Source organism: Labrus bergylta, chromosome 11 (genome assembly GCF_963930695.1).
Source record: "Labrus bergylta chromosome 11, fLabBer1.1, whole genome shotgun sequence".
In the NCBI taxonomy this organism is placed as follows: Eukaryota; Metazoa; Chordata; class Actinopteri; order Labriformes; family Labridae; genus Labrus; species Labrus bergylta.
In genome coordinates, this window is record NC_089205.1 from 23115684 (window position 1) to 23142007 (window position 26324).

General features: G+C 43.4%; 1 protein-coding gene across 1 annotated transcript; it reads right to left on the reverse strand.

Moving 5' to 3' along the window:
- Window positions 1-202: 202 nt before the first annotated feature.
- Window positions 203-25968, reverse strand: foxo1a (forkhead box O1 a). Its single transcript, XM_020646315.3, has 3 exons — window positions 24977-25968; window positions 4618-4809; window positions 203-4271 (listed from the first exon to the last, which is right to left on the reverse strand). Exons 1-3 carry the CDS (start codon window positions 25628-25630, stop codon window positions 3081-3083), a joined length of 2037 nt encoding a protein of 678 aa, XP_020501971.1. The 5' UTR covers window positions 25631-25968; the 3' UTR covers window positions 203-3080.
- Window positions 25969-26324: the final 356 nt, after the last annotated feature.

Consider the following 26324-nt stretch of genomic DNA (forward strand, 5'->3'; position numbering starts at 1 on the left):
AACTTTAACATAAAGAAATAGGTTAACTGGGTCGTTCCAACTGATGTTTCCATTAATAAAGTTTTAGCTCAATGCTCCTCTTACTGGTTTTCTCCCAGCACTCTTCATTACATGGTGACGGATCTTAAAAGACTAAACTCCCAGGTGTTGAGATTAAAATCCTCATATCTCTCTTACTGTAAAATGACAAATGGCACACACATTTAACACAGAAGTACATTTATTCAGGTCTTAATACATTAATATTGAACAAGTAACATATTGGTATTGATTGCAAATCAAACAGCATAAGCCCAATTGATATCTGTGTATACGTTAAATGTAACAGATTTGATATTCAAATGTGTAACGGGAACTCTTCCTCGTGTCAGAGGAGCACTTTGTTATAAAATGTAAGTAAAAGTGAAATATATATATTTCTACTCGTAAAATTACAAAATTGGTCCAGAGTCTGCGTTCTGAGCAGGACATCATTTCAGACTAAAAATTTAGTTTTTCATTTTTAAAAATTCAATATACCTTTTTACTTTTTCTAGTCATTTGCTTTTTGAAGCTATTTTCTAAAAACTGTAGCTAAAAACTACAAGAAATACAACATTGTCAGTTTACAAAAGCTTAGCATATGAATCACTGCATCATCTACTTTCTAAATCAACTTCATTTTTTCCCCATAGAAGAACTATCTGGAACATAGAGTTTTGACAACAACGACACCATTAATATCTCACAGCGCTATGTTACAATAAAATATCTCTGTCATAAATTCAAAGGGAAAAGAAAATATATCAATAGCAACACAAAATTAAGAAATACAATGCATAGATTCAATCATTTCAAAATGTAGAGATATAATTTACTTAGTACAGCTCTTTAACTTTCAAAGTGAACCCTGTGACACTAACTACATGGATTCATTACAGTTTATCCTGGCTTGAGTGACCGGCACAAATATATATATATATATATATATATATATATATATATATATATATATATATTTTCTGAACATATCACATGATAGAAATGCTAAATATATCACTTTAACTTCAAAGGCAGATTTGGCTATAGTACACTGTGGCATGTTTGGGTAAGAAAAGGCAACACCTGGCACCAAAGCCAAACAGCAGCTTCTTTCTCGGCGTCCATAGAGGGCCTTTTGAAATGTTAACAATTTAATTTGACTCTTTTAAACCTGCTCTGCTCCCTGTCTTTCTCAATGTCAGCTGTGTCAGATCATGTGCCTTCACTGCTCTCCAGTATGTAAGCTTGGATTTTCATCCTCTCTTGTTGTCCCTGAACTCATCACAAGTCCCACCTCATTGCAAACCAACATACTTAGGGCATTTATCAACACATAATCAGACACCCACTTATATATGTGGTGTTTGGATTAATCACACAATAATCTGTCATGTCAAAAAGGCAGTTTAAACGGACAAGCTCATTGTTAGCGCAGCAAGAACTTAGAAAAGCCAGTCAGAAATGCAAATATACAAGCATGATCAGATACTTAACACTTAGTGGCGCTTCTCAAGGGCATCTTAAAAAAAAAAAAATGATCAGACTTGTTATTTAAAAGATGATTGGAGCCATCAAGTCACGTGTCTGGGTTATATAAAATGTTGAAAAAGACACAGATAGGTAGAGGTAGGAGGGACAGAGTGAAAGTAGAGTCTCACTAAAAGCAGAAAAAGTGGATTCTGCAGAAAGCAACTTTGAGTTACATCGGTCAGTCACGCTAAAACCTAGAGACCAAACAGAGAAGTCCAAAGATTCTGAAGCTGAAGCGGGGGTCAGGCTGCTATCTCAGTGTCTCTAGCGACAGTCACAGACATGTCTTAGACTCAGCCTCTTTGTGACAACAACAGTATCACTGAGAATATCTTTTATCCACCAACGAGCCTCGACCTCTTCACATTCAGAGCGCTGTGATGCGTTCAGGAAACCCTTACTCAAACGACCTACTCTTACTCACTTCTTCTTCACTCCTACAGAAAAGTCAAAACAAGGACACTGTGGATAAAGAATTCACTGTACTTCTTAAAACTGCTGGATTTGAGCATCTTCTGGACCATAAAAATGACGATAAAAAACTCTAAATCTGCTGTGTCAGGCACTATAAACAGGCCTCTGTGGTATTAAGGTCAAGAGTGAAAAACGACTCTGAACATTTCTGATGCCTGAGTGCAGGTAATGCACCAGCATAAATTTATATATTTACCACAAATAATTTAGTCTCAAATATATACTTAATCTAGTAAACATCTTCTACATCATGTTATTATACATTCTTAACTTATGTACAAGAAATTAGAAAGGTTATTCATGTTTTACAGCCTCATTAAGAAGAATCCTCAAACACAGACGTGGGTTTAACAAGAATCGGATCCAGTTTTTTTTTTTTCTGTGAGCTCATTTCTGCTGCCTTGGTTTTTGCTTCCGCTCTGTAAACACTATTTACATACTTTAAAAAAAAAAAAAAAAATTCACTACATGAACTGATCTTACAAAGTGTACAATGACATTATGTACATTCAGGCAATGACAAAGTGAGTTATTGTGTAACATCATCCGAGGATCCCTTGAGAAGTCTCTAACTTTACATCATGTCAGTCTGCCAGGTTACCTTCATATTCCTCCTGTAGTGGTAATCACTTATCACTACTCTGTACGTACATGAAGTTTGATTGTGGAAACACAGTAAACAGCACAGTATGAGTTCAAACACTTGTACAGATTGTGATGCTGCTATCACTGACCTTAAGGAGTAAACCAGAGAGGTGTGTTTCAGTTTGGCTCTTATATTAAGGCAAACAGTTTGGCACTAAGTTTGTACATATATGTGATAGTTTTTATCTTCACCAGTTCAGGGGCACTAATGGAGATGAAGTCTCAGATCTCAGATGACCCAGCCGCTTTCAGACTCCTGACGAGATCTGAAGAGTATTGTGAGGAAAAATAAAGAAATGTTGATGGCGTAGAAACTACGTTAAAGTTTGTACGATCCTTTAAGTCTGTCCGTTTAAGTTCTGATGTTTTTCAACCAAACAGCAACAACAGGTTAGTTGAACAGAACTTTTCTACCCTGACACCCAGCTGTGTGTGGTGGTCTTCACTCCGTGGGGGAAACCTTGTTGGGTCACCATCGGCTCAAAGTTAAAGTCCAAGGGGGCGCCGTCCATCAGAGTGTCGTGGAGGACTGTCTCCATGTCAAACTCAAACTTCTCGATGGACATGTCGTCTAGGTCGCTGGGCAGCTTCTCGGTGTGTGAGGGCTGTGGTAGACCAGGTCGTCCGTATCCATTGGTATTCAGCGGGCAGAATCCGCCGGGCATCCCTCCTCCACCGCTCAGGTGGCTGGAGAGGCCATAAGGCATCTGCATCTGGCTTTTGGCTGAAGGCAAAAGAGTGGTGACCCCGCTGTGGCTCAGGGGCATGAGCAGACGTCCGTTCATTGCGGGTGATGCTAATGGGGCCTGGTTGTGGACATTGTGAGGGCGAGTGTGGGAGAGAGCGTGTGGGTGTCCGTTTCCTCCTCCCATCAGTTTAGCCGGGTGCTGGTTGCTGCTGTATGGCGGCAGCATGCAGCCCCCACTGGACTGAGACACCACTGAGTCCACTGAGGGCATGAGGTCTCCATGCTGGTCTGTGTCTGTTGTCAACAGCTCCTTCAGAAGCCCTGCAGCGCAGCTGTACTGTCCCAGACCTGGCCCAAAGCTGGGTTTACTCTCCTGCAGCGTCTGCAGCGGCATGGACGACAGCGTGTTCATACCCGCTTGGCCATACACACACTTGCGGTACTCCTGCTGGGGCTGCGGGGCCATGTTGGGGGAGCTGTACGCAGGGTACCCTGGGCTCTGCTGCATCATGTTAGAGGGTGAGGACTGGGAGGAGCAGGGGGTTGTCCCACCTCCTCCAACTTGTGAGTTTTTGGGAGAAAGCAGGTTGAGGTTGTCCAGGAGGTTCTCCATGACATTCTCAGAGCTGTGACCCAGAGATCCCGTCATCTCCGTCAGGCTGGGCAGCGTGGCTGTCATCTTGGCCCCAGGGGCTCCTGGGTAGCCCATGTGCACATCCGCCTCGGCGAAGTCGTCCTCAGGCATGAAGGGGGAGAGGCGGTCGCTCAGGGTGCTGGCGTTGGAGCTGGTCCGAGGCCTGAAGCTGTTCCAGGCATCAAAGTCGTCGTTGCTGTGTGAATTTGGGCTGCCGGGCCACTTGGAGAAGGAGCCTGGGCTGTCTGCTCCACCGTCAGGGCCGCCCTGCAGGGACAGCTGTTGGGGTAAAAGAAGACTCTTAGTGTACTGATAGACCAAGTGGAGTGGAGACAGTCAGTGGATCATATATTACAGGTTGAAACCATTGACAATAAAGAACCGTGCGGTACTGATCACTACTGAAACATGTCAAAAACACCATTTCAACAACAATTAAAAAAAAATCATGAGCACTGCTAATCAAAGGCTAAATACACATAAGAAAGTTTTAAAAGAACTAGTTAAGACATTATCATCAAACTATAACATGATTCATAGAAATATGGACAGCTGTGACGAGAAAAGATATTGGCTAACATAAAATCATCCACCAAATGTAAATCCTACTTTTGACTTTCTGTACCTTTTTCTTCGCTGCTCTTCCTCTGCTCTTCGCGAACTTGCTGTTGTTGTCCATGGAGGCGGCCCTGCGTCGCGGGGACTTGCCGCTCTTCCCCCCTTCCGGATTCAGCATCCACCACGAGCTCTTTCCCGTCCCCTCATTCTGCACGCGAACAAAGCGGCTGTGCAGCGACAGGTTGTGTCTGATGGAGTTCTGCAGGAGGAAAAGAGAAAGGCTTATTGAGGAGTGGACAAACAGAGGGGTGTGTGTTTGCCCTTTTCCCGAAAAAAACATTTCACATCTGCCTTAGTATAAAGGTGCAAATCCATCCGTGCAGGTGGCTCTCTTTTAAAAACACACAGGGCCTGACAGCTTAATACACAGGAGAAAGGGGAGATTTAAGGTCACTCAACAATCTAATGCCATTTGCAATCCAAAGAAAGACATGTACACGAACACGTACACACTCACACATAATAGGTGCCGAGTATGTTCACTGAATGGGCAACACATCCTGCAGTGAGCAAGGTTTAAACTGCACACACTCTTATCTCCAAACATACTGTACATGCAGGCCTTTTATTTCCTTCACAAAAACACAGAGGGCCGTTGAAAAACACCATTAAACCAACAATCACATTCCACCTGACTATGTCTCTTGTCTAAAGCAGCACAGAATCAAAGGGAGGAAACAGACTAATCTTTCCTCTCACAGACACGTTAATAGTGCGCTCAAGCGTTCCTTAGTGACACCCTCAGTGGAAAAACTTATTTTTGTGCAGGAAGCAAGTGAAGCATTGTTAAATGTCTGCAAACAAGAGCGAGAATCCGTCTGATAAGCAAACCAAAGAGAGCGAGTTACCGTTTCTGTCGGACATTATTAGAGCTACAACTGTGCTGGGACACTTTCAAGTCCAAAAATGATTTTGTTTTTTCACTATTTCTAAACTCTAAATCATCTCAAACTGTTGCCTAAGTGACCATCTACCCTCAGAGAGTAACTTACACTGTTGCTCTGTGCGGTTTTGTGTCCGGGCCCTAACATGAAGTAATGAGCCTTGGCCAGACGTTACTGTGCATGCGTACAGCTTGTTGTTTTGGAAGAAAGCTGGAAGTCCCGCCGCACAATCACACACATGCAGAGCTTAGCGTGCATAGTGGTTAACGTCATCAGGCCTGTTCCTGCTGTGAGTCACTGCCTCACATCTGGTTCAGCCTGTCCTCTGCTTCTCCTCATCTTCTAATGCTGTGACTTTAAAATATCTCCATTTCAAACCTTGCCATGCCATTTAATTTCTCAAGTCAGTGATCAACTATTTGTGTAGTCTTTTAAAAGTCTGTGAAATAAAAAAGAATGACCCTAAAATTATGAGAAGTGATCAAAGTGTTGTCTAAAACCAAAAGACACACGTTCCCAAATAATAGAAACAAGAGAAAATTAGCAAAGCTTGCATGTAAAAGGCAAAAGATCAATTCTGTTTGTTAATCATTTTCAGATTTTTCACAAATAAATTACTTCAGAACATTAACAAGTGACTCTTGTTGGAGTTGGCGTACTTCCAGACTTTAATCTCTGGCATCCCACATTTCCCACAATGCAACTTGATTGACGTCTCTTGTCTGAATGTAGATTCAAACATCTTTGAAACTAAAAAGCTTGAGTTTTAACTTGGGTAGAGTTCTGTTAAATGTAAAGCCTTTTAAATGTTGTGAAATTTTGAAGAGATGGTGACATCACTATGACGTCATCATGGCAATTCCGTCAGACGTTGGAGAGCTCCTCTTTGAGCTGTAGAAGTGATCATAGAACTGTTTTTACCTGTTTCACCTTTACATTAGTGAAGATCAACAGCTTGTTTTTTTTCTGTCTTTGGCTTTTCTTTAACATCTTATGTCTCTTTGATCTACTTCTTTTCTCCTCTCTCTTTTCTCAGACTCTCCTCTAATTTAATCATCAGTGAATGAACATTATTCTTCAAATGACCTGACTGCCTCGGCCAATCGTCTCCGGCTAGTTTGCATGATCTGACCGACGTGACAGCGCCTCTCTGATTAGCCTAGAGAATGCTCCCCCCCCCCCCCCCCCCCCATCTCCTGCACAGTGGAAGCTATGACAAAAGGCGAGGAGTAAAGTCTGGTCATGAGCCTCTCCTTCCCATGACCGCGGAGAGTGCTGGTAATTTCAGCGAGGAATGACTGCAATGTGAGTGCAGACGCCGGGATGTCCTGTTACAACCCTATATCACCCTGATGACAGGACGAGAAGCGCTAGAGTCCCCCCCGCTCAGTTTATGTCACAGTCATGCGCTGGGTGTTGTTGTGATGGAGAACATAAAAAACAGTCCAGATGAAAAAGAGGGAGTACAAGTGAAGGGTCATAAAACTGCTCTGATGGGAAATACCAGAACTCGGCAGGACTCAGCGTACCGTGTGGGGAGTGTGGCTAAAGGGTGTCTGCTGGGGCCAATGGAAAAGCCTCGTCTGTGTGTGTGTGTGTGTTTGCGTTTGTGTGTGCAGGCTCATGTTTTTAATGGAATGGCATCACGACCACCAGCAGTGCAGTAATGGTTTTGATTTTGTTGCTCAATCCACTGCAGCCGGAGATATCTTGACGTAAAAGCGATTATTTGGAGGATGAACACACACTTAAAAACAGACATGCAAACATAAATAAGAAGTAGGACAGACGCCGGCTACTTTTGTTGATGTTTTCTCGTTTCCTATTTCAATGAAGAATATGTTTGACAAGATAAGAGTGTGTTTCTCTTGGATCCTGCGTCTGAATGTGACACATATTTATCTCTGGCTGCAGCACACAGAATCTTAACATTCCAACTAATCACTGCGTGCAAAGTTCAATCGTAATCAGAGCCAACGTGTTAGTATCTCTTAGGAAACAGTAAAGGCAGGATTCCCAGCCAGGCAGCCATCACAATCAACATTCCTCAGCAAGGTTACAAAACCCACAATTTCACACAACTGAACTCCGATAACCCTCACATGAGGGCCATTCTATCTTGTGTTGTATGAAAATGTGACAATAACAATGTCCTATCGCGGAAAGTGGAGTTTTTTTTGTTTCTTTTTTCCCGGCCATAAAAAGGAAAACAAGACGATGGAGACAGTTTAGATGGATGTATCGGTCAATGCTGAGAGGCTTTAAAAACACATTTTCTGTGTTGTGCCTGAGCGCGCCGCCAGGAGCAGCACCTCCGTTTACCGAGGCAACAGATCAGAGCAACCCTGGCAAAACAGGAGGAAGTGACCACATGAAAGAGGACTGTGACAGGAAACAGAGCTGACTTCCTGCCTCACAGGAAACAGTGGTTGTTAGCCGGAGAAAAAGGCATGGAATGTGAAGCCACAGCGTTGTGATCCAAGTGGACAACTCAGATTTAGCTCACCATCCTAAAACACACACACACACACACACACACACACACACAACCAGCAAGAGTTTATGTTTAGCAACAAGCTGTGATGATCCCTGATGTCACACTATACCCATTAAATGAAAGTTCACGTTGTCGTGTGACTCCTGAAACTGAATTACAAGACTGCATACGCCATGACTCAACAACTGGTTGCAGTATGGGCGTCTAGGTGGTGCAGCTGCGTGTGTGTGTGTGTGTGTGTGTGTGTGTGTGTGTGTGCTATTTCAGAAATGAAAAAAGAGGGGCTGTGTGAGACAGAGTGGGCATGGATTGGTAAAGAACACACTGTGCTGCTTTAAACTCCCTCTCTGGCAGCACTACTGAAAGGCCACAGTGTTCAGTAGGACTCTCCTTCTCCTCTCATTCCTTCTCTTTATTTCTCCTCTCCTCCCCTCTCTTAAACTCCTTCCTCTCCTTTTTGCCTTGTCTTAACTCCCCATGACCTTTTTTTTCTGCCTTAGATCTCCTCTCTTCTATTCTCTGCACATATAGTCTCCTTCCTGGTCCACATGTTGTTTCCTTCCTTCTGTTCTTCTCTCCTCTCCTTTTTGACTTGCATGCTTTCACCTCCTCCCTACTCCCTCATATCAGCACTCTCCTCCTTCTTTCTTCTTTTCCCATCCTTTCTCCCTTCCTGTGCTCTCCTCTCCTCTCACAGTCTCCTTTGCAGTCAGAAGCCAAGTACCTATACGTAAGAAAAAAAAAAAAAGGAACACAGAGTGCCAGAAAGACACATGTTGGCACACTGACCGAGGTGCGAACGCTCTCAGAGCTGCTCAAATGTCACCTCATCTAATAAAAAATAAAAAAACTTCCCCAGCAGAGCAAAACACAACCTACATTTAGGCATGCTTTGAATCAAGAGAAGCCACAAGGGAAACCTCAGCTGCAGAGCCTGTACAGCTGCAGCTACAGAGTGTCTTCGGAGACGCTGCCTCCTTTCTGACAGAAAGTTTGCAGCAGGTACAAACTCGCACGCATGCGGCTCTCTGAGCAGTTTCACATGAATTTATCAGAGATATGGAGGCGCAGAAAAGTTCAAAAAAAAAAAAAAAAACCCATCGGTTTCTCCGCACTGTTTCCACTGAACTCATTAGGCATTGTTCCGAACAGACTTTCACATCTTTCATCTGCCATGTTTCAATCTTGGCTGTCGGTGTGTCCATGCACAGTAACTATCTTTTGTGTAATGTCTGCGGCTGTGAAGAGGACGACCTGTAGAGTAAGCAGCACACCTTTTCTAACCGCCAGAGTAAGCATCCCTAAAGCTGCAGCTTGCTAACGTCTGGAGCTTTGTGCTGAGCATGGCCGAGTTAAATCAGTGTGGTTTAGACAGAAAACATGTAAACCTATGATTAGTCTAACACCAGCTCAGCAGGTCTGCGTGCTTAACAACGGCGTGGAGCTGAGCACGCAGCTGCAGGTGAGATGGTGGGGGTGACAAGTGATGAAGGGAAACCACCTCTCCCCAGTGACAGAGTCATCAAAGATCAACTCCCCCCTCCTTTCAGATGTACTGTGATCCAGAGGCCGATAACAACTGATTCTGATTGATTTTAAAAGCTGGTTCCCTAGAGGTGGAACAATGTGGTGAACTGGCACCCAAGGCTGATCAAATGATAACACCGGAGCCAAAGAAGGGCACTCACAAACTCACAAAGATGAGCAAGAGGGAAGAGGTAACCCATATTTTTATTATCCAAAGATCAATGAGATGACCAAACATCAAACAGTTTTTTGGTGTCACGAGAAAGTGGGTGTTTCCCACAGTACTAAAAACTAATGGGAACAAAATGCCGCCTTGAGATGTTGTCAGATCCAATTAATTCCTCTTTGATCAATGAGTTCTTTTGTGTTCTATTTTTGGGATCGGGTCAGTGTATTTTATTCAGTCACAGTTCTTAAACGATGTTAAAAAGTTGGTTTCTGTTCATTAAAAAATTAGTTTTGGAGAAAACATCTTGGAAGACCTCAAATTGAAGTTGCTTTCAAAAGAAAATCAGCTATTAGCACTATTCAGACTGCCACTTCAAGGCACGAGATTTAGGCCCCTGTGACCTTCACCTTCACTGAATGGTTTTAGAGGCATAATGGGGGGGGGGGGCAAGTGATCCGACCTCTGTAGCCCCATTGGAGGATAGTTGCAGAGATGGCAGAGACCGGGTAAGCACAGCCTAAAAAAGGGGAGAGCAGTCCTGCGGTGTGCGTGTGCATGTCTGACTGTGTACGTGGAGCTGTACGAGTTTGCACGCCGTGCTCTCCTGCGCGACGCCGTAAAGCAATGTGTCATTCACTGGGACACCAGCATTACGTCTTTGTGGAATCAATGTGAGCGTACGAATGACAGGGGAGCTTCGTTACAGCGTTGTTGCGGAATCACACCCTGAAAAGGCCTACTGTAACTTCAACTTAAGAACAAATGGGGCTCCTGGATGTGATATTCTGATGTGTCTGGCAACAACAACAACAATCAATTAATTCATGATTATTGACTTGAGTTGCAAAGCAGTCCACCAGACAGTATTTGTATTTGGTTAGGTTGATGTGGCAGCTTGTCAGTATTTATCACAGGGTGATTGTGTTGTGTATTTATTGAAAATTCAAGGAAACTGGTAAAGTCTGGCCATATTGATCTAAACACTTAGCTACACACAAGGAATCTCTCTAACACACACACACCCCCTTAATGACAAGGCAATACAGCTTCACATGACCACATTCAGAGAGCAATCTGAATAGAGTGTGATGACTTCATGCGTTTGCAGTTTGATGGTTATCATCAGCCCTAGTATTGAGCTCAGCAGTGACAATCACTGACCTTTTGGATAAATTCGATACGCATGTGATCATAGTAGGACATGGAAATAAAAAGTGGAGCCCAAGGAAAGGTAAAATCTTATTTTTACCTTCAGTTTGATTTAAATAGTCTGTAGATAATCTAAGGATTGTTGTGCATTAGCGTTGCGTAGCAGCAAGACTCACCGCACTGCGCCTTAGGTTTGACTGTTCGAGACAGAATCAATGCATCACTGTTAGCAACGATATAAAAAGAACTCTGTTCAACCGCAATTTCTGTTTTTAAAAAGTCTCAGATTAAAAATGGAAACAACCCTAGGATATGGATTGAACCAGAAATAGATCATCTCTGCCCTCTCCTCTGTAGCCTTCTATTCCTCCCTTTTCCTTTGAAAGTCACTCCTTAGGGACACAATGCTCGTTCACAACAGCCACAGCTGATTGCACACTCCTGCTGCAAAAGACTCCCTCTCTCACCTGCTGACGTCAACTTCCCATAATTCAATTTGGCAAATAGAGGGGAGCGAGGAGGCTTGGACACAGAGCGTTCACTGTGGATCTCCTTAAATTCACTTTGGAGCTCTCTGAGTCCATGCAGAGGTCTAGGACTTCCAGGAAAAGTCCCTCTTCAACACGGTCATTGTCAAATGCTGAGTTATATGAGCGTTGTAAAGCGCCGATGGAGAGGCAGAATGCGCACGTCATGCAGAAGCAAATCTGTCCGCAAATGTATTTACTGACGGCCTCTCGCCAGGATCTCCTTTTCACAATCCTCTGCAAGGAATCTGAGGGCAACCAGCCGCCCTCCCCCCAAACATTCACACACACACACACACACACTCACACTTACAAACACACAGAGCTGAACTTGGACGCCTGAGCGGATGATGACTGGGTAAGCTTAAGATTGATCGGTCTCACAGAAGCAGCAGACGAATGATAAACAGTCTGTGAGTGGTATTGTGCATACGGTGCGAGGCAGCAAAGTCACTGACACTCGAGGATCTTTCATCGCCGTGTGATAGTGGGAGACGAGCCTTTGAGTGGTGGGGCTATTAGCAAACTTCCTGCTGCATTGTATCCACACAGGAAGAGCTGGCCGGTCCTGATACTGATCCCACCGATGCCTCTGGTTTCGACGCAAAACAGCACAGAATGAGGCCCTGCGAGCTGCAATGTATGGGACCAGCTGGAGGGAACAGCGGGTTCAAGAGCTGGGACTTCCTAATCAAAACTCTGCAGTTTGACGGGGCAAAACAAGAGGAAAAAGGAAAGAGGGGGCCCATGGCCAGGTAGGCTTTTCCAGCAGGATTACTATAACGGATAAAGCTCTTACTGTACATTTCAGTAACAGTTCCCCACTTAAGTTTTGCCCTCATCTTGGACCCAAACAACCAGAAACACAGAGACAGAATAATCAATCATCTACTGTTTCCTCTGGTTTGACCCCAACTGGTTTCAAACGGCTCCAAAAGAAAACTTGGCTGAAGGAGAGAGGGAGTGAGCACCCTCTTGAAGTGGGGACTATTAATCAAAAATGTCACTTTGTTAAACATTAATCTGTTAATAATGTTGTTAACTGTGATAGCAGTTAATCAGTTAATTCCCTTAATAATTAACCTAATTTTGCAATGTCAATAGATTCGAGTTCTTAAGCGGCCATGAAAACACAAAATGACACACGTGTCTGTGTTGAAAATGAACAAATTATATATATTTTTTTTAAATATATCAACACCTTCTTCACTCTAGCGGTGCTCGGGAAGTACCTTCATGTAGGCAAAGACACATTTCACAATAAAAGTGTTTCACAATATAAATGCCCAGGCCCAGAAAAAAAAGTACAAAAAAAGTACAGGAGGCGTTATGCTCTTAGTCAGGTTGTCCGCAATTTATCTCATCATTTAATAATGGGATATGGATGTTAATGGAAACTGAATTTAACCAAAGTTAAAGGTTTTAATCATCGTTTACCCAATTAACATCCACATTAAAAATGTATCCCAAACATTAGCGCAGAAGATTAACTACTTCTAGTCTTCTGAAACTCACAGTGTTTTTACACCGCATGTCACACCAACCCACTCACACCCATTCACACACTGATAGCAGTGGTTGCTATGTAAAGTGACCATTTACATCAGAAGAAACTAATCCCATTCATAATAATTCACACGCCGACAACAAAGCAGTGGGTGCTCATTTGTTAGAGTGAATGATTTCCAGATTCACAGAACATTTTGTATGTTTTCTGAATATTTACATGTGCATGTGGACAGATGTCCAGAAACGCACTTTAAAAACACTTTCAAGTTTCCAGCGGACACAGCTCAGTGTTCACACGCTGTGCTCTTTCTCGCCTTAGCTAGCTGGTTTCCTGACTCAGACTGAAGCAGCACGCAGCTCATGTGTGCAGACAGGGACCGGGTTGTGCTGCCTAAGCTTACCATGCTAAAATATGTGCATGTGTTGCTCCCTGCAACACAATGTGAGTCTGTAAATGCACAGAGCAGTGTCTGTGGAGCACAGATATTTTTCGCCTCTGATCAGCAGAGCTGCTGGGCTGCTGCCCGCTCTGCTGGGATACAGAAGGTGTGTGTGTGTGTGGAACTCTGCTGTGTGCCTGTTTGGAGGCATGCATGCATCCATAGGCCTGACCCCGCACAGAAGAAAACATTGGGCAAGAGTTTAGGGGGTTATATATTTATAAGTTATGTTACCCCAGTTGAACCCGGGAAACACAGGGATGTCCAAAGGCGTTTGTACGGCAGGATCCTGATTCTTACACTGATTTCAGTTAACTTATTTGACTTTAAAGACTTGAAATGAACAAATGAACACCTAAGCTGTCATCATGTTCAAAGACTTTGTTTAAAAATGTTTGTAATAAGTAGAAGTGACGACAGTGCAATTCTTAAACACCACTGTGGTTCCTCTGGAGCAACAAAATCACCACCAAATGAAAGAGAACATCACCTGCAGATCAGCAACAAATATATTCTGTAAAGGGCCGTTGCTTTTTCATGGAGTGGCTCCAGTCCTCTTTAGATTTAGTAACTGAGCCACATATCCAATTAGTAGTCTGTTTGTCTGTGAAATAGGCTGTAATGTACTTACCTGTGTGCCCGTTCAAAAAATTACACACTGCTGCTCTGCTAGAGAGAGAAGTAATGTGTGTAATACTACACAGAGTGTCTACACAGAGCAGTTTTAAGGCAAAATACACACACACACACACACACACACACACACACACACCTGAGCTGTAGTGGAGTCATTATAGTGCTTTTATCACAAAGTAGTTCTTCTTCTGTGGGCTTATTATGAACAGGAAATAACAGGGACATGAAATAAATAAATATGTGTGATTTTAAGAGAAGGAACATAGGAGGACTTTAGAAGAAGTGTTTGAACAGGAAAAGGATGACAATTTACATGACAGGCTTCATTTTCATGGTCTTAAAATGAAATCCTGCTTAAATCCTAAATGTTTATCTGTTCGACACTTTTCTATTATCCCCAGTGTCCTTGCTAAGTGTCCTTGTTGCTATCACATCAGCGCCACAAGGACATTCTATATAATGAAAATGTGCTGCTGTTGCTGACTTCAATTTGACTATGCATGACAGAACATGCAGAATAACACTGGAGTTACTGAAGAAGAAGTCTGAGAAGGTGTCAGAGCATTCATATATGTATGAGCAGAGATGTGCCGCCCAACATTCAGGTAAACCCAGAGGGCTCACATTTCTCTGAAGGACAGTAGACAGCATGTGTGACATTAAAGCGTGGCACGGAGACCTGGACTTAAATTCCAGTCAGAAGGAAGGTCCTTTATCAAGCTGGCTCCAGAGCAGGCCAAGGCAGGAGCAGCAACACGACGAAACAAAAGCCTCACTCTGGCATTTACTTTGGCTCTTTTTAACTCAAGTTCATTCAGAAACATTTATCTTGTTTTGTCAAGTGTGAGCACATTATCTCGATGCAGGAATTCTGAATATCTAAAGCGCTGATAAGAAAAAAAACCACACAGATTCATTTCCAATAAGAGGAAGAAGAAGAAAAAAGAACTCAAAGGAAACACTCAAAGAGGAAGAAGCCAAAGAATCTGATGTCACGTTCAGTGTCGCTTCCTCTGCTGATGACATCACTGCCCCGCTGCCGCTGCTGCTGCTTTCAAAGCAGCCACTTCCTGTCAGCTTCGGGCTGAAATCAGCTTCTGTTCAAAAGGGGGAGAAGTGGCTCGAGGAGGAGAGATGCTACATATTAGAGAAAAGACATCATGTATTCAAATCTTTCAGCTAGCTTTAGGATTTTTGCTGATGGCAATGCACAAATGTTGAAAGGGCGTCACAGAATAGTTCAATACTTTAAAAAAATATATGTTATTTTAATTATCAATAGCATTGGAAAGAACATACGCTATCCAATCAGGTATTAACTTTTCCTTGTAACATATTCAAGATTAAAATTCTTGTATTGGGACAACCCTACCATAGAAAAAGAAGGCCAATAATTGACCTTTTATATTTACAATATGAGCTCATTTAAGCTTACTATGATATTTCCCGGCTCATACTAATAGCCATAATTACTATGACATGTCGTGACTCATCTAAAAAAAATCCCAATGATTTTACTAATTAGGTTTGACTCACATCGTCGCACAATGAGCCTAAATAATTGTGGATTACTATCATGACGGCACAAATACCACTGTCGTCAGCACATCCAGGCCTCTATTTTTCTTTGGCATCACTCATCAATCACTTCAACCAGGACATGAATGATTCATTGAGAGGAAAATGAGTCCACATGTAGTGACACGTTTAATCTGCCTGACTGGCACGACTGCGTTTCCTTGCATCAAACACAGGAACCCTGAATGAGGAGCCCAACTGGAAAATACAGAGAACTATACTTTTTGACCGCCTCAGCTATCAGTCAGCGTGATAAGATAATAACACCCTACGTGTCTTCAGAAGATTTGATTTTGTATCGCAGTCTGTGGTGGTAGATGCTAATGTTGTGTTAAAGCAAACCGCTGGTGACCTCTCCTCTCCCAAACCTACGTCAGCATACAGCCTCACCACACAGACAATAGTGCTGCATACTTGTGACACAGACGCAAACTTAAATGTAACACACCTCAGGGTGGTTCGGATACACACTGCTATGCACTTTGACCTTGAAACAAACTATTAGTTCCCGTGACAACTGGAGCAGGGAACCTGCTGTCTGACGCACATTCACAACGGCGCTTCTCATTAAAGTGCGCATTTAAATTTCCACCCACGGTAGCCAGCTGAGCGTTCATGTATGTATAATGGCACATGCATTGGGGCATGTGTGATTCAGTGATAATGCCGGGCCAGCCTGACAGGCACCGTGCATAATCGCTTTAGGGCAGGAATTGCACAACAATGTGGGTCTGGGTAATGCCTGTGGTTTGGGGCCCTTGGTGGTGAGCGGGCCTGTAAATTTGTTCCTCTGCCTTCTCCCTGTGTCTGCAGAAAACGTCACACACACACACACACACACACACACACACACACATGAACTATGAGAAACTCATGGGACACTGGGTTTTTCATGTGGGGGAGCAAATGTCACTTCTCATTTAAATGGCGGAATTATTCAGAGCTCAACATCAGTTCCTCTTCTCACACTGTAAAACAATGCGGAGGTCTTCCTGTTAACCCGACAGGATATTTTTCCAAATTTACTCTGACTGGGGAGAAGTTGTGATGGCAGACAGAGCTGCTACTACCAAACCCACTCTGAGAAAAACAAAAACATTCTGACTCATCTTGAATGACTGTTTACCTGACCGTCACTGGATGTCATCTCTGTTGTTTTTTTTTCTAACAGCAGAGCGTGGGCACCTGCAGGCTCTGTCCTGCTGAATGATGCACTACTCTCTGCTTGTATCACTTACACTCACTGTGTTGTTATTGGACACTACGTTCACTGAATGATCCATCCTTTGGTCTGCAGCCAGAAAAAGAACCGACAAAACAAACCTCTGGCAGGAGAGCCACAGGGCGTGTGTGATGCCAGCGTCTGAGGTGGGTGGAACGCAAATGTTCACATTCGACCTGTTCTGTTTATATCCACCAAATGAAAGGAGCACTTTACGGGGATTTTCCTGGGTCCTTTCCAGTCAGATAAAGGTTCTGAGAGTGGGAAGTTTCCAGTTGTAGCACCAGCTATGTCATCAACTGGGATCAAAAATATCTTTCATAGTAAGCTCTCACTCTTAAGGCCGTCCTCACATTCAACGTGTTTAGCTCAATATTCATTTGTTTAAAGATCTGATCAACAGTTGGTAGAATCTGGGGGTCGCCAGGGCCCATGTACAGAGGCTGTAGTCCTCGAAGCGGGTGGCCCCGGGTTCAAATCCAACCTGTGGCTCCTTCCCCGCATGTCATTCCCCACTCTCTCTGTCCATGATTTCTGACTCTATCCAATGTCCTATCTGTACAATAAAAGGCAGAAAAGGCCCCAAAATAAACTAATCCTTAAACAAATTATGAAAAAATGTCTGCTTTGTTAAGAACTGAAAGTCATCACAAAACATTTTAACCAACGTGAAATGTTAAAATAAAGAATTTAAAGGTTGTTTTGCTGACAGTTTTGAAGCAGATGCACTTTGGCTGAGTTGTTTGGCAGTTGGTTGCAAGTTGTATAAGTTCTGCATGTTTTGAGGAGTCTGCTCAGAAGCATTTCTACAGCTTGGAAAACAGCGTATAAGGACTGACACAATCTGAACCTGTTGGAGACAGGACTCCACTGTGTGCAGCCTCCTGGAGTCAGACAGACAAACCAGACAGACATGATCCACTGTGTGTATTTAATGTCTCTCACAGTGTCTGTCGTTGCCTGTTGGTTTCCTCCTGTGGCTTTCTGGACATCTTGTCAAAGGTTTACGGTGAAACACTGACCCAGACAGCACCAGCACATGGAATCAATCGTCAACACGCCTTTGTGGTTAAAGTTATGTGACTTCATAGCATCAGAATGGCTGCAGCCAGAAATACACACACGTGTGCCACACACAGACATAAACACCATTCGATATCCCCGCTGCGCCACACTGACCTGCTTTCACACTGCCTCTCTCTCCCTCTCTCTTTATTCCAGTCTGAGATTAATAACGTTTTTCTCAGTAAAGGGAACAAGAGACAGAAAACAACCCAGAGAGAGAGAGAGAGAGAGATGAGAGGCTGGACACAAGGAAAACATGAGGTTGTGAAATAATCTGAGGGGCTACTAGCTGCACTCTGTTGCTTAATCAGTGTGGACAGGCACAGTTACATCACTTTGATGTGACAATTATTTTGAACCATCTGCATCACATTTTGTACCACGAGGAGAAAGAAAATACCTAATCAAGTGGAAACTTTAGGTGCATTCTAATGTTGTTAGACTGCTTACAAGTTTTATTTTATTGTATTTTATTTTCAAATGTGCTCTATTGTTTCATAATTTCAATTTCAAAGATGACCAAGAAATGGAATAAATCATCTATGGCTGCTGTATGAACTTGAATTATCAATGAATGGTTTCAGCAAACACGTAAACATTTACTTGTTCAAGATACTGAAATGCTACATTTTATATGTATATATTTTGTATATATTTATTGGTGTTTATGACGAGTTATTTTGGGGCTTCTTTCCTTTATTTGATAGGACAGTGGATAAAGTAGGGAAACTAGGGAGAGAGGGGGACATGCGGGGGAAAGAGCCATAGGCCGGACTTGAACCCGGGCTGTCAGGTACATTGTGCAGGACCTAACTGCTGCGGCCCTTTTGTTGGTATTCATTACAGCAAATACGGAGTCTTCGGTTCCTGGACTGTTTTATATCATATATTATATTATATATTGTCAAAATGTTCTTGACTAAAAGACTGATTGATTATTCTGGGACATAATGTGCAGATTATGGATAATAAAATTAACTTTAGTTAAAGCTGTTATTTTTTACAAGTTACTAGCATTCAAAATAATCATAATGTGTCTTCTCCTATCTATCTATCTAGCAGGACATCCCACAAAGTGTTCTGGCTGCTTTTTGCACTCATGTGGTGCCAGCTATGATGATTCAGCACAACAAACACTGAGTGGTATGAAAAGTGAAGGGGTGGGGTGGGGGGGGGGTGGGCAGTTGTAAGGAAATACGGGATTAAGATCAGCTGGGGAGAAAAGAAAAGTTAACATAACCTGTCACTATAAAAACGATATAAAAGGTGTGCAGGAATGTTTCCTGTGTCGACCCGTCTGTCTGTCTGCCATTCAGTCTGTGCATCTGCCAGCAGCAGGGCTTTAATTATGAGGCCCAGGTTATGTGCTCTCACACACACACACACACACACACACACACACACACACACACACACACACACAGGAGACTAGCGTCCCACATATCTCTAACACAGTGCCTCACAGTTCCGCTGACTAACCAGTGGCACCAGACTTTGGCCTGCGGCTCCCTGATTCCAGTAAATGTCTTGTTATGCAACTCCTAACAAGTGTCACCCAGTCTGAACTCAGAGCGCTGGGTCTCTGCTGCACCCTCTAGTTCTCTCTTCATCACTTCATTTCTCTCTGAAGACAGTAAGGGGGTCGCTCATCTGGATTTAAACCAAATGGTGGTGGGGGGGTCCAGTAACCCTTGAAACCATTAAGTGTGCCCTGCTTTGTGCTGGGGCAAAAACCTGTACTGGAGAGGCAGGCGACACAGGCAGGAAATGGGGAGGAGGGCGAGGAGGGCTCCTCCAGCTCTTTGCCTGAGAAACACAGCTGCCCCTCATGTCTTGGGGCAATGCCAGGATTGGACTACTCGACTGCCTCAAGGGAGTTCTGATATGTGTGTGTATGAGGGATAGCGGGAGAGAGAGAGAGAGAGAGAGAGAGAGAGAGAGAGAGAGAGAGAGAGAGAGAGAGAGAGAGAGAGAGAGAGAGAGAGTTGAAACAGGAGGACTGCTGTTCTATCCAGCTCCCTGTCCTACTAATACACTTTCAGACTGGGAGAAACAGGCAGAGCAGGGATAAAGTACAGCCAGCTTTGAGCTCACTCAGGATTAGAAAGCTGTACTTCTTAGCTTCTGTATTTCTTTAAGCGGTGTGACTCGGGTCCATGGGAAACACATTTCACGTACCGAAATGCACAACCCACCACCACACACACGGCTGCTACCTCAAACATCGAGTGTCTGACAGAAAAGTTACAGTTAGAATAACCTTAACTGAGCTGTTTCATTGGGTTGGGTGGCAAATAAACAAGAAAATATCAAATCTGTCCAGCACATCTCTTGACATCTCTGCATGTATTAAACCATTGTGTGACGTCTTGCAACTCAATATCTACAATATTGTATTTTCATTGGATACATATTGTGTATGTGTATGGCGAGATTCAAACACTCTGTTGAACCTAAATGGAATGAAATACACTGAATGTTAGGCCCGGCTGATATATCACCCGATATTATTACAGATATCAGGTGTTTTAGCCGTAAAGTAACAATAATTACAGGAATAAAATGTAGTTCCAAGTCAATGGCACCACCAGTTGGCCCACGACTCTTTAAAATATCTTCTATGGATACTAACTGGTGACATTCAAATCAAAAAACCAACAAAAATGAAGCAATCAATCCATAATAATATCAAAACTGCAAATTGTTTTTATGAGATTTTAAAACTTGCTAATCCTGCCGCCATCAGGATCGTGATCAAACTTATTTCCCTAATATCCGTTCTCTGGGATCCATGACTTATGTCTGAAGTAGAGATCCCAAACACTTGCATGCACACACCTGCGACACAGCCTATCCAAGCCTCTCCTCTCGGTGATACCTCCACCGTCACACTGCAAGGGTTCGCAGTCAATGGGTACATTTACACGGTAATGACCCGCGTGTCGCTTTCTGTCCAATCGGCTCTGACCTGCATGTTTGTACACTCCGCCACATTTTGTTTGGAGATCCGTGGGAGTGTTTACCAGCGTAAGCCGAGGAATTCCAGGTCAAGAGAGCGCGGCGTACACAGAAAACCTGCAACAGAATTGATCCTGATACTGACATCAAAGAGCACCTGAGCCACCCAACTCCACGAGCTGAAACCAAATATTTATCCTGCAGTGACGTACGTGTAGTAGAGAAATACAAGAAGAGATTTCTGGTAGGTATAGATGTGTGTGGATTGTACATATTGTGCTGTGTTAAGAAAGGCGTTGTGCTATAAAGTCTAAGAACAATTTGCTAATTGCTATAATTGTAACATATACAGTTATACCCTTTTGAGTGATATGGAGAAAAAAAACAGGCAGTCTGTTGGGTATCAGAAATTTCCATTAAGGTTGGTGATACATAATTTGTGCCATCTGCTCCTCTTCCTTTTGGACGGCGTCCTGATCCAGAGACAGAGTCCAGTCCTCTCACAGAGCTCCTCCAAGCTGGTCCCACCCGGCACAACTGTCCTCAAAATCTCACACTGTCGCAGACGGTCTGAGAAGTGTGGAGGCCGCCATGACTCAGTTCAGACACGACCAACTGTGGAGGATCAGCAGCGCCGAGGACCGAGCTGGGCCTCAAACAATTACAGAGCAGACGGCCTTAATCATAGATTAATGAAAACTTCAGCCGGTTCACTTCAGGTGAGCCTCGGAGAGATCAGTGACACAGAGAAATGATCCCGGCTTAACTTTGACTGAACCTAATGTGAACTACAAACAATATTTGTAGAGGCCGAACAGCCAGCGGTGACGAGAAGAAGCACACTTGTGTTGTGATTGTGATCGCCGTCTTACAGCACAAAAGACACAACAACAACAACAAACGTGACCCAATGCTCGCATCAACACTCAACCATCAATCAGACCAGTATTTTCACACACCACCTACGATGTACAGTTCTGATCCTGGTGGTGTTTGTATGCTCTCATGAAGGTTCACATTGACACTTTCACACTTTTGTCTGTCTCACTGGAGACAGAATATCACGAGGGAGGCAGTAGAAGCTGAAAAAGCTGTAAGAATTCTGATTCATTATTGAAAAAAAAAAAATTCAATTAGATAGAACCTATAAGATAAATGGATGATGGTTGTGTTTTAATTCTAGATGGCACTAATGAAAAAAAAAAACAACAACAAGGAACATACAGCTAGCCATAAAATGTTCATTCCACAATGTCATCTTTCCTGAGCTCGTCTCTGGCCCTCAGCGGCTGGCTCAGGAGGGACAATGTGTGATAGCCCCCCTGTGTAGAAAGCGAGGGGAGCTCTATGAATAACTCCCCTCGCAGCAGTGAATGGCACTTTGCTTTCCCACAGTATTACTCAGTCTACACCCCCAACATGGGAGGATAAGCAGCGAGCCCGGGTGGTGGCCGAGCTCGCCTCTGCAAGCCGCCAATCACACTGCAACTGTTTATCAGACGGAAAAACACAGAGAAAGTTCACTGTTTGTTTATGTACATTAATGAGGACCCAAAGACATGTGTGTGACTGTTTTACGAGGTGTAAATGATCCACTGTTGTTGTGGAAAATACTGAGGGAGACAGTGAATGACACTCTGCCATATAATAACTTTGTAATTACAGTGTAACCAGAGAGAAAGTGCTGACCACAGCAGTGTTTCATGGTTACTGAGGTGCTGCTACTCCTCACACACCTCCGTATTACATCATGTCAAAGTACAAGACTTTAATTGGGAAGACGGTCTACATTTAAGTCAACACAAGCTCTGATTTTTTTCTCTGTTGACATTCTGCAACCTCAGACTCTACATGACTAAGAATCTTCTTCTTTTTTCTAGGTGTTGCTTCACCTCACTGCCTATTTGAGACTGACTCACATAAACCATTAGGTTGATATAGAGGGCTCATAAAGACCTATCACAGATATATCACTCATTCAGATTTCCAGATAAAAATGTAGACATTTAATGTTTTTAATGATCCAGAATACTCTTCACACGTATGCCTTTATTATTGAGACAATGGACAGAGCTGGAAACCAGGGACAGAGGGGGATGACATCCATAAAAGGAAGCCACAGGCCAGTCCTGAACCCCCGGAGGACCACTACCTCTGTACATGGGGCGCACGCACCAACCACTAGTCCACAGACACCCCAGCTCATTCCAACCCTACAGGCACAAATCCTCTCAGCACTGTCTGCGGCTCATGAAGCAGACGACAGAGTGGACAATGGTCCGCACAAAAACCATTCACAACTGTTATTAAACTATAGTAAAAATGAATCAATAAAGTTATTTGTTTAAGAAAGAAGCCGTTCCGGTACAACAAGGCAAAGTGATACAAGACTGGTGCCAAAAAGAAAATGATCTATTCTCACTTAAAGTAATATAAAAAAAATACAACAGGCAGCTGGTGAAAATTAACCCCTTAAAAGTTGGTCTTATAAATCAGCCTGGTTCGACCGCCTACTGACGCGTAACCCTGATTCCTGTTTTCTTCCGCAGAATAACTTTATGCTACCCTGTGGTTCCTCATATATGACTTGAGTTTTTACTACTGTCACCATACATTGACAACTTCAGTTTAGGGATGTGTGTTATCTGCTGGTTATTGTAAAACAAGCAAAAATGCTGTTACTGGAAGTACATGTCTGATGACAGTACAAGTTTGATTAGCGCACTACTCTGGTTAATTGAGGGATAGGACATACACATTTAACCTTTTAAACGAAGGAAAAGTTCATTTTCCTTGCAGGAGTGAACCTTCTGGGAACACATGTGCCCAGCCCCTGCTCTGTTCACTGTTTAGATTTCACCACACTGAAGGGGTTTTTCCACTCTCATATGATCTGACTCACTGGACTATAAGTTCAACAGCTCGACACGAGTTTATATACTTTTTGTAAACAGAGGCTGTCAAATGCGTGAATACAGGTCATTTGTGTTCGATCAACTTTAAAGACGGATTTAGGCAAAAAATATCACAATATCACTGTTTTCCCCAATACATCTGTCTTTATGATTTCAACCAAACCAGTCGTTCCATTCACGAGTGAAGTGTGTGTGTCACCTCTTAACACATGACTCAAACATGAGAGCGGCCTCTGACGTGGGAAGAAAAAAAAAAAAAAACCTCAATAACTGCTTTAATGTTCTTCAGCGATCCAGACAGCCTTATAAGAGAGGGAAGCCATCATAAATCTCTCTCTATGTGACTGCAGGCTCAATATGAATTCCCCTGGGAGAGTAGACTGTCATCAATTTATTGTCAGACACCACTGAAACTATGTGTCTCCAAAGGGAGGTTGACGCCCTTCAATAGTGTTCAGTGGGAGGGCCTGTCACACCACATCAGAAATTATAAGTCCCCTCTTGTGTAATGTTTTGGACTGTCTCCAGGGGACATGAATGCTTCTGATATCTCCTTACAACATGGGCCCAACACAGCTTCATTGAAAGCACACACTCTAATCTGGAAAACTGTGATTCAGCCTTAAAATCCATCACAAATGATCAAATGAAAGCAGAGAGAGAGGAGAGCTGTCTCTAACATGCTGGGCCCGAACTCACAGCATTTCTGCACAGCTCACTGAAGGAAGATATGAGGCAAAGAAAGAAACCCTGTTGAGTCAGCAGACTCATACAAATCACATACTGCAGGAGAAGTCAGATGACTGTCTAAAGTCATGGTAGCAATTGGTCAGATTACTGAAGAGCCATACACTGGATGACAATGGTTATACAAGACTGCGAAGGAGGGCAAATGATAAAACTCTGTTAACAGCTGTTTAACTCTTCACGCATGCTCTTCTGCACATTCAGTGCTGATTCAGTAATCAGCAGGAATGTCTGCAGGAGAAATAACATAGATAACCATAGATGATGATGCTGGCGATTAAAAAATAAGCACCCTAAGCAAACATCAATACAGCGACAATAAAGTGCCCATCAAGCACCAAAAAAGTCCATGTTGGGATATGACAGTGATACCACATGAGATAAAACACTAAAGCACAATAAGGTCCATGTGAAGCCACTGTAAACAAAAAAACACCACAGACATTATCCAAAGGAACAGTGAAAGAAGCAAGTCCTAACTCACAGTCACACCATCACCTGGGTAAAAGTACCCAAATAATAATACAAATAGTAAAAACATACCTTCCAGCCTGCAGAGCTGTTGCTGTCTCCCTTGTCCTTAAAATAAGGCACACTCTTCACCATCCAGTCATAGATCTGAGACAGAGTCAGCCGGCTCTCAGGAGAACTTTCGATAGCTTTGGTTATGAGGTCTGCATATGACATATTCCCCCACGCGTTCCTCCGGGAGGAGCTGCTCTTCCTCTGGGCAGCGGCGGCAGCAGCGGCCGCCGAGGTGGACGAGCCGACCGGGGAGGAGAGCAGAGGCACCTGTTGCTGCTGCTGCTGCTGCTGCTGCTGATGCTGTGGTTGATGATGGTGATGCGGGAGTTGCGGGTTCGGCTGCTGATGTTGCTGCTGCTGCTGCTGCTGATGTTGCTGTGGAGGTTGCTGGTGGACGCAGTTCTCCTGACACTGGAAATCAGTGCACAGGATGACCGGCTTCTGCTCCGCGAAGTCCTCGGTCTCCTCCAGCAGGCTCAGGTTGTTGATGAAGTCGTTGTTTCCTGCTCCTGGCTCCTGCTTCACAGAGGGCACCGGGGAGGACGTGTTGGAGTCTCCCGGGTTGATGAACTCCGGCCGGGGCAAGGGCCAAGTGCACGACCGGGGCCGCGAGAGGGGCTCAAAATCCGGGTCGATTTCCACCAGGTGTGGCTGCTGGGCCGCTTCCGCCATGGTCGAGAGGTGACGGAGCCGAGGGTTAAAATGTCATGTATTTGAGACGAACTCAAAAGTAGCTACTTCGCCTTTGAAATGTGCGCCAATACGAGATGAATATGTCCGGTAAAAACAGAGCTCCGTCTGGGAAAAAGTCTACACTGAAAGTCACATCCCAAGCCGGTAAAAATCAAATGAAACAATCATAAAAAAATAAAAAAATAAAAGTGTCAAAGAAAGCTTTTCATGAGAGAAAAAAAAAAAAGTTGTCTAAAGTGAGTTGCCTTCAGGTTTGTTGTTGTTATCCAGTCGTAGTGCTGTTCCGTCCCTCCGTCCAGCCTGTTGACTCTCTGTGTTGTAGCCTTCAGCATGTGAGGACTTACTGGAACTATCATTTGTCAGCTGACACCGCCCACATTTGATTGACACTCAGAGAGAGCCAATGCATGGCAGCGAAAGAATTGGATGAAAAAAATAAATAAAAATGGTCCATGTTTTCATTCTTTGGCCTAGTTAACATCTGAGAGGACCGAAAAATTAACTTTTCTCTTTCAGTAGTTCTCACTCTCTGAAAATATCACCTCATTAGACATGACATTTTAAATTGAATTTAAAAAAAAAACACGTTACTCTTAAGATATATTATTTATTTTCTTTTAAAATTGGTAGGCTATTTATGATTGAATAGCCTATATGAAAACCCAGAAAAAAA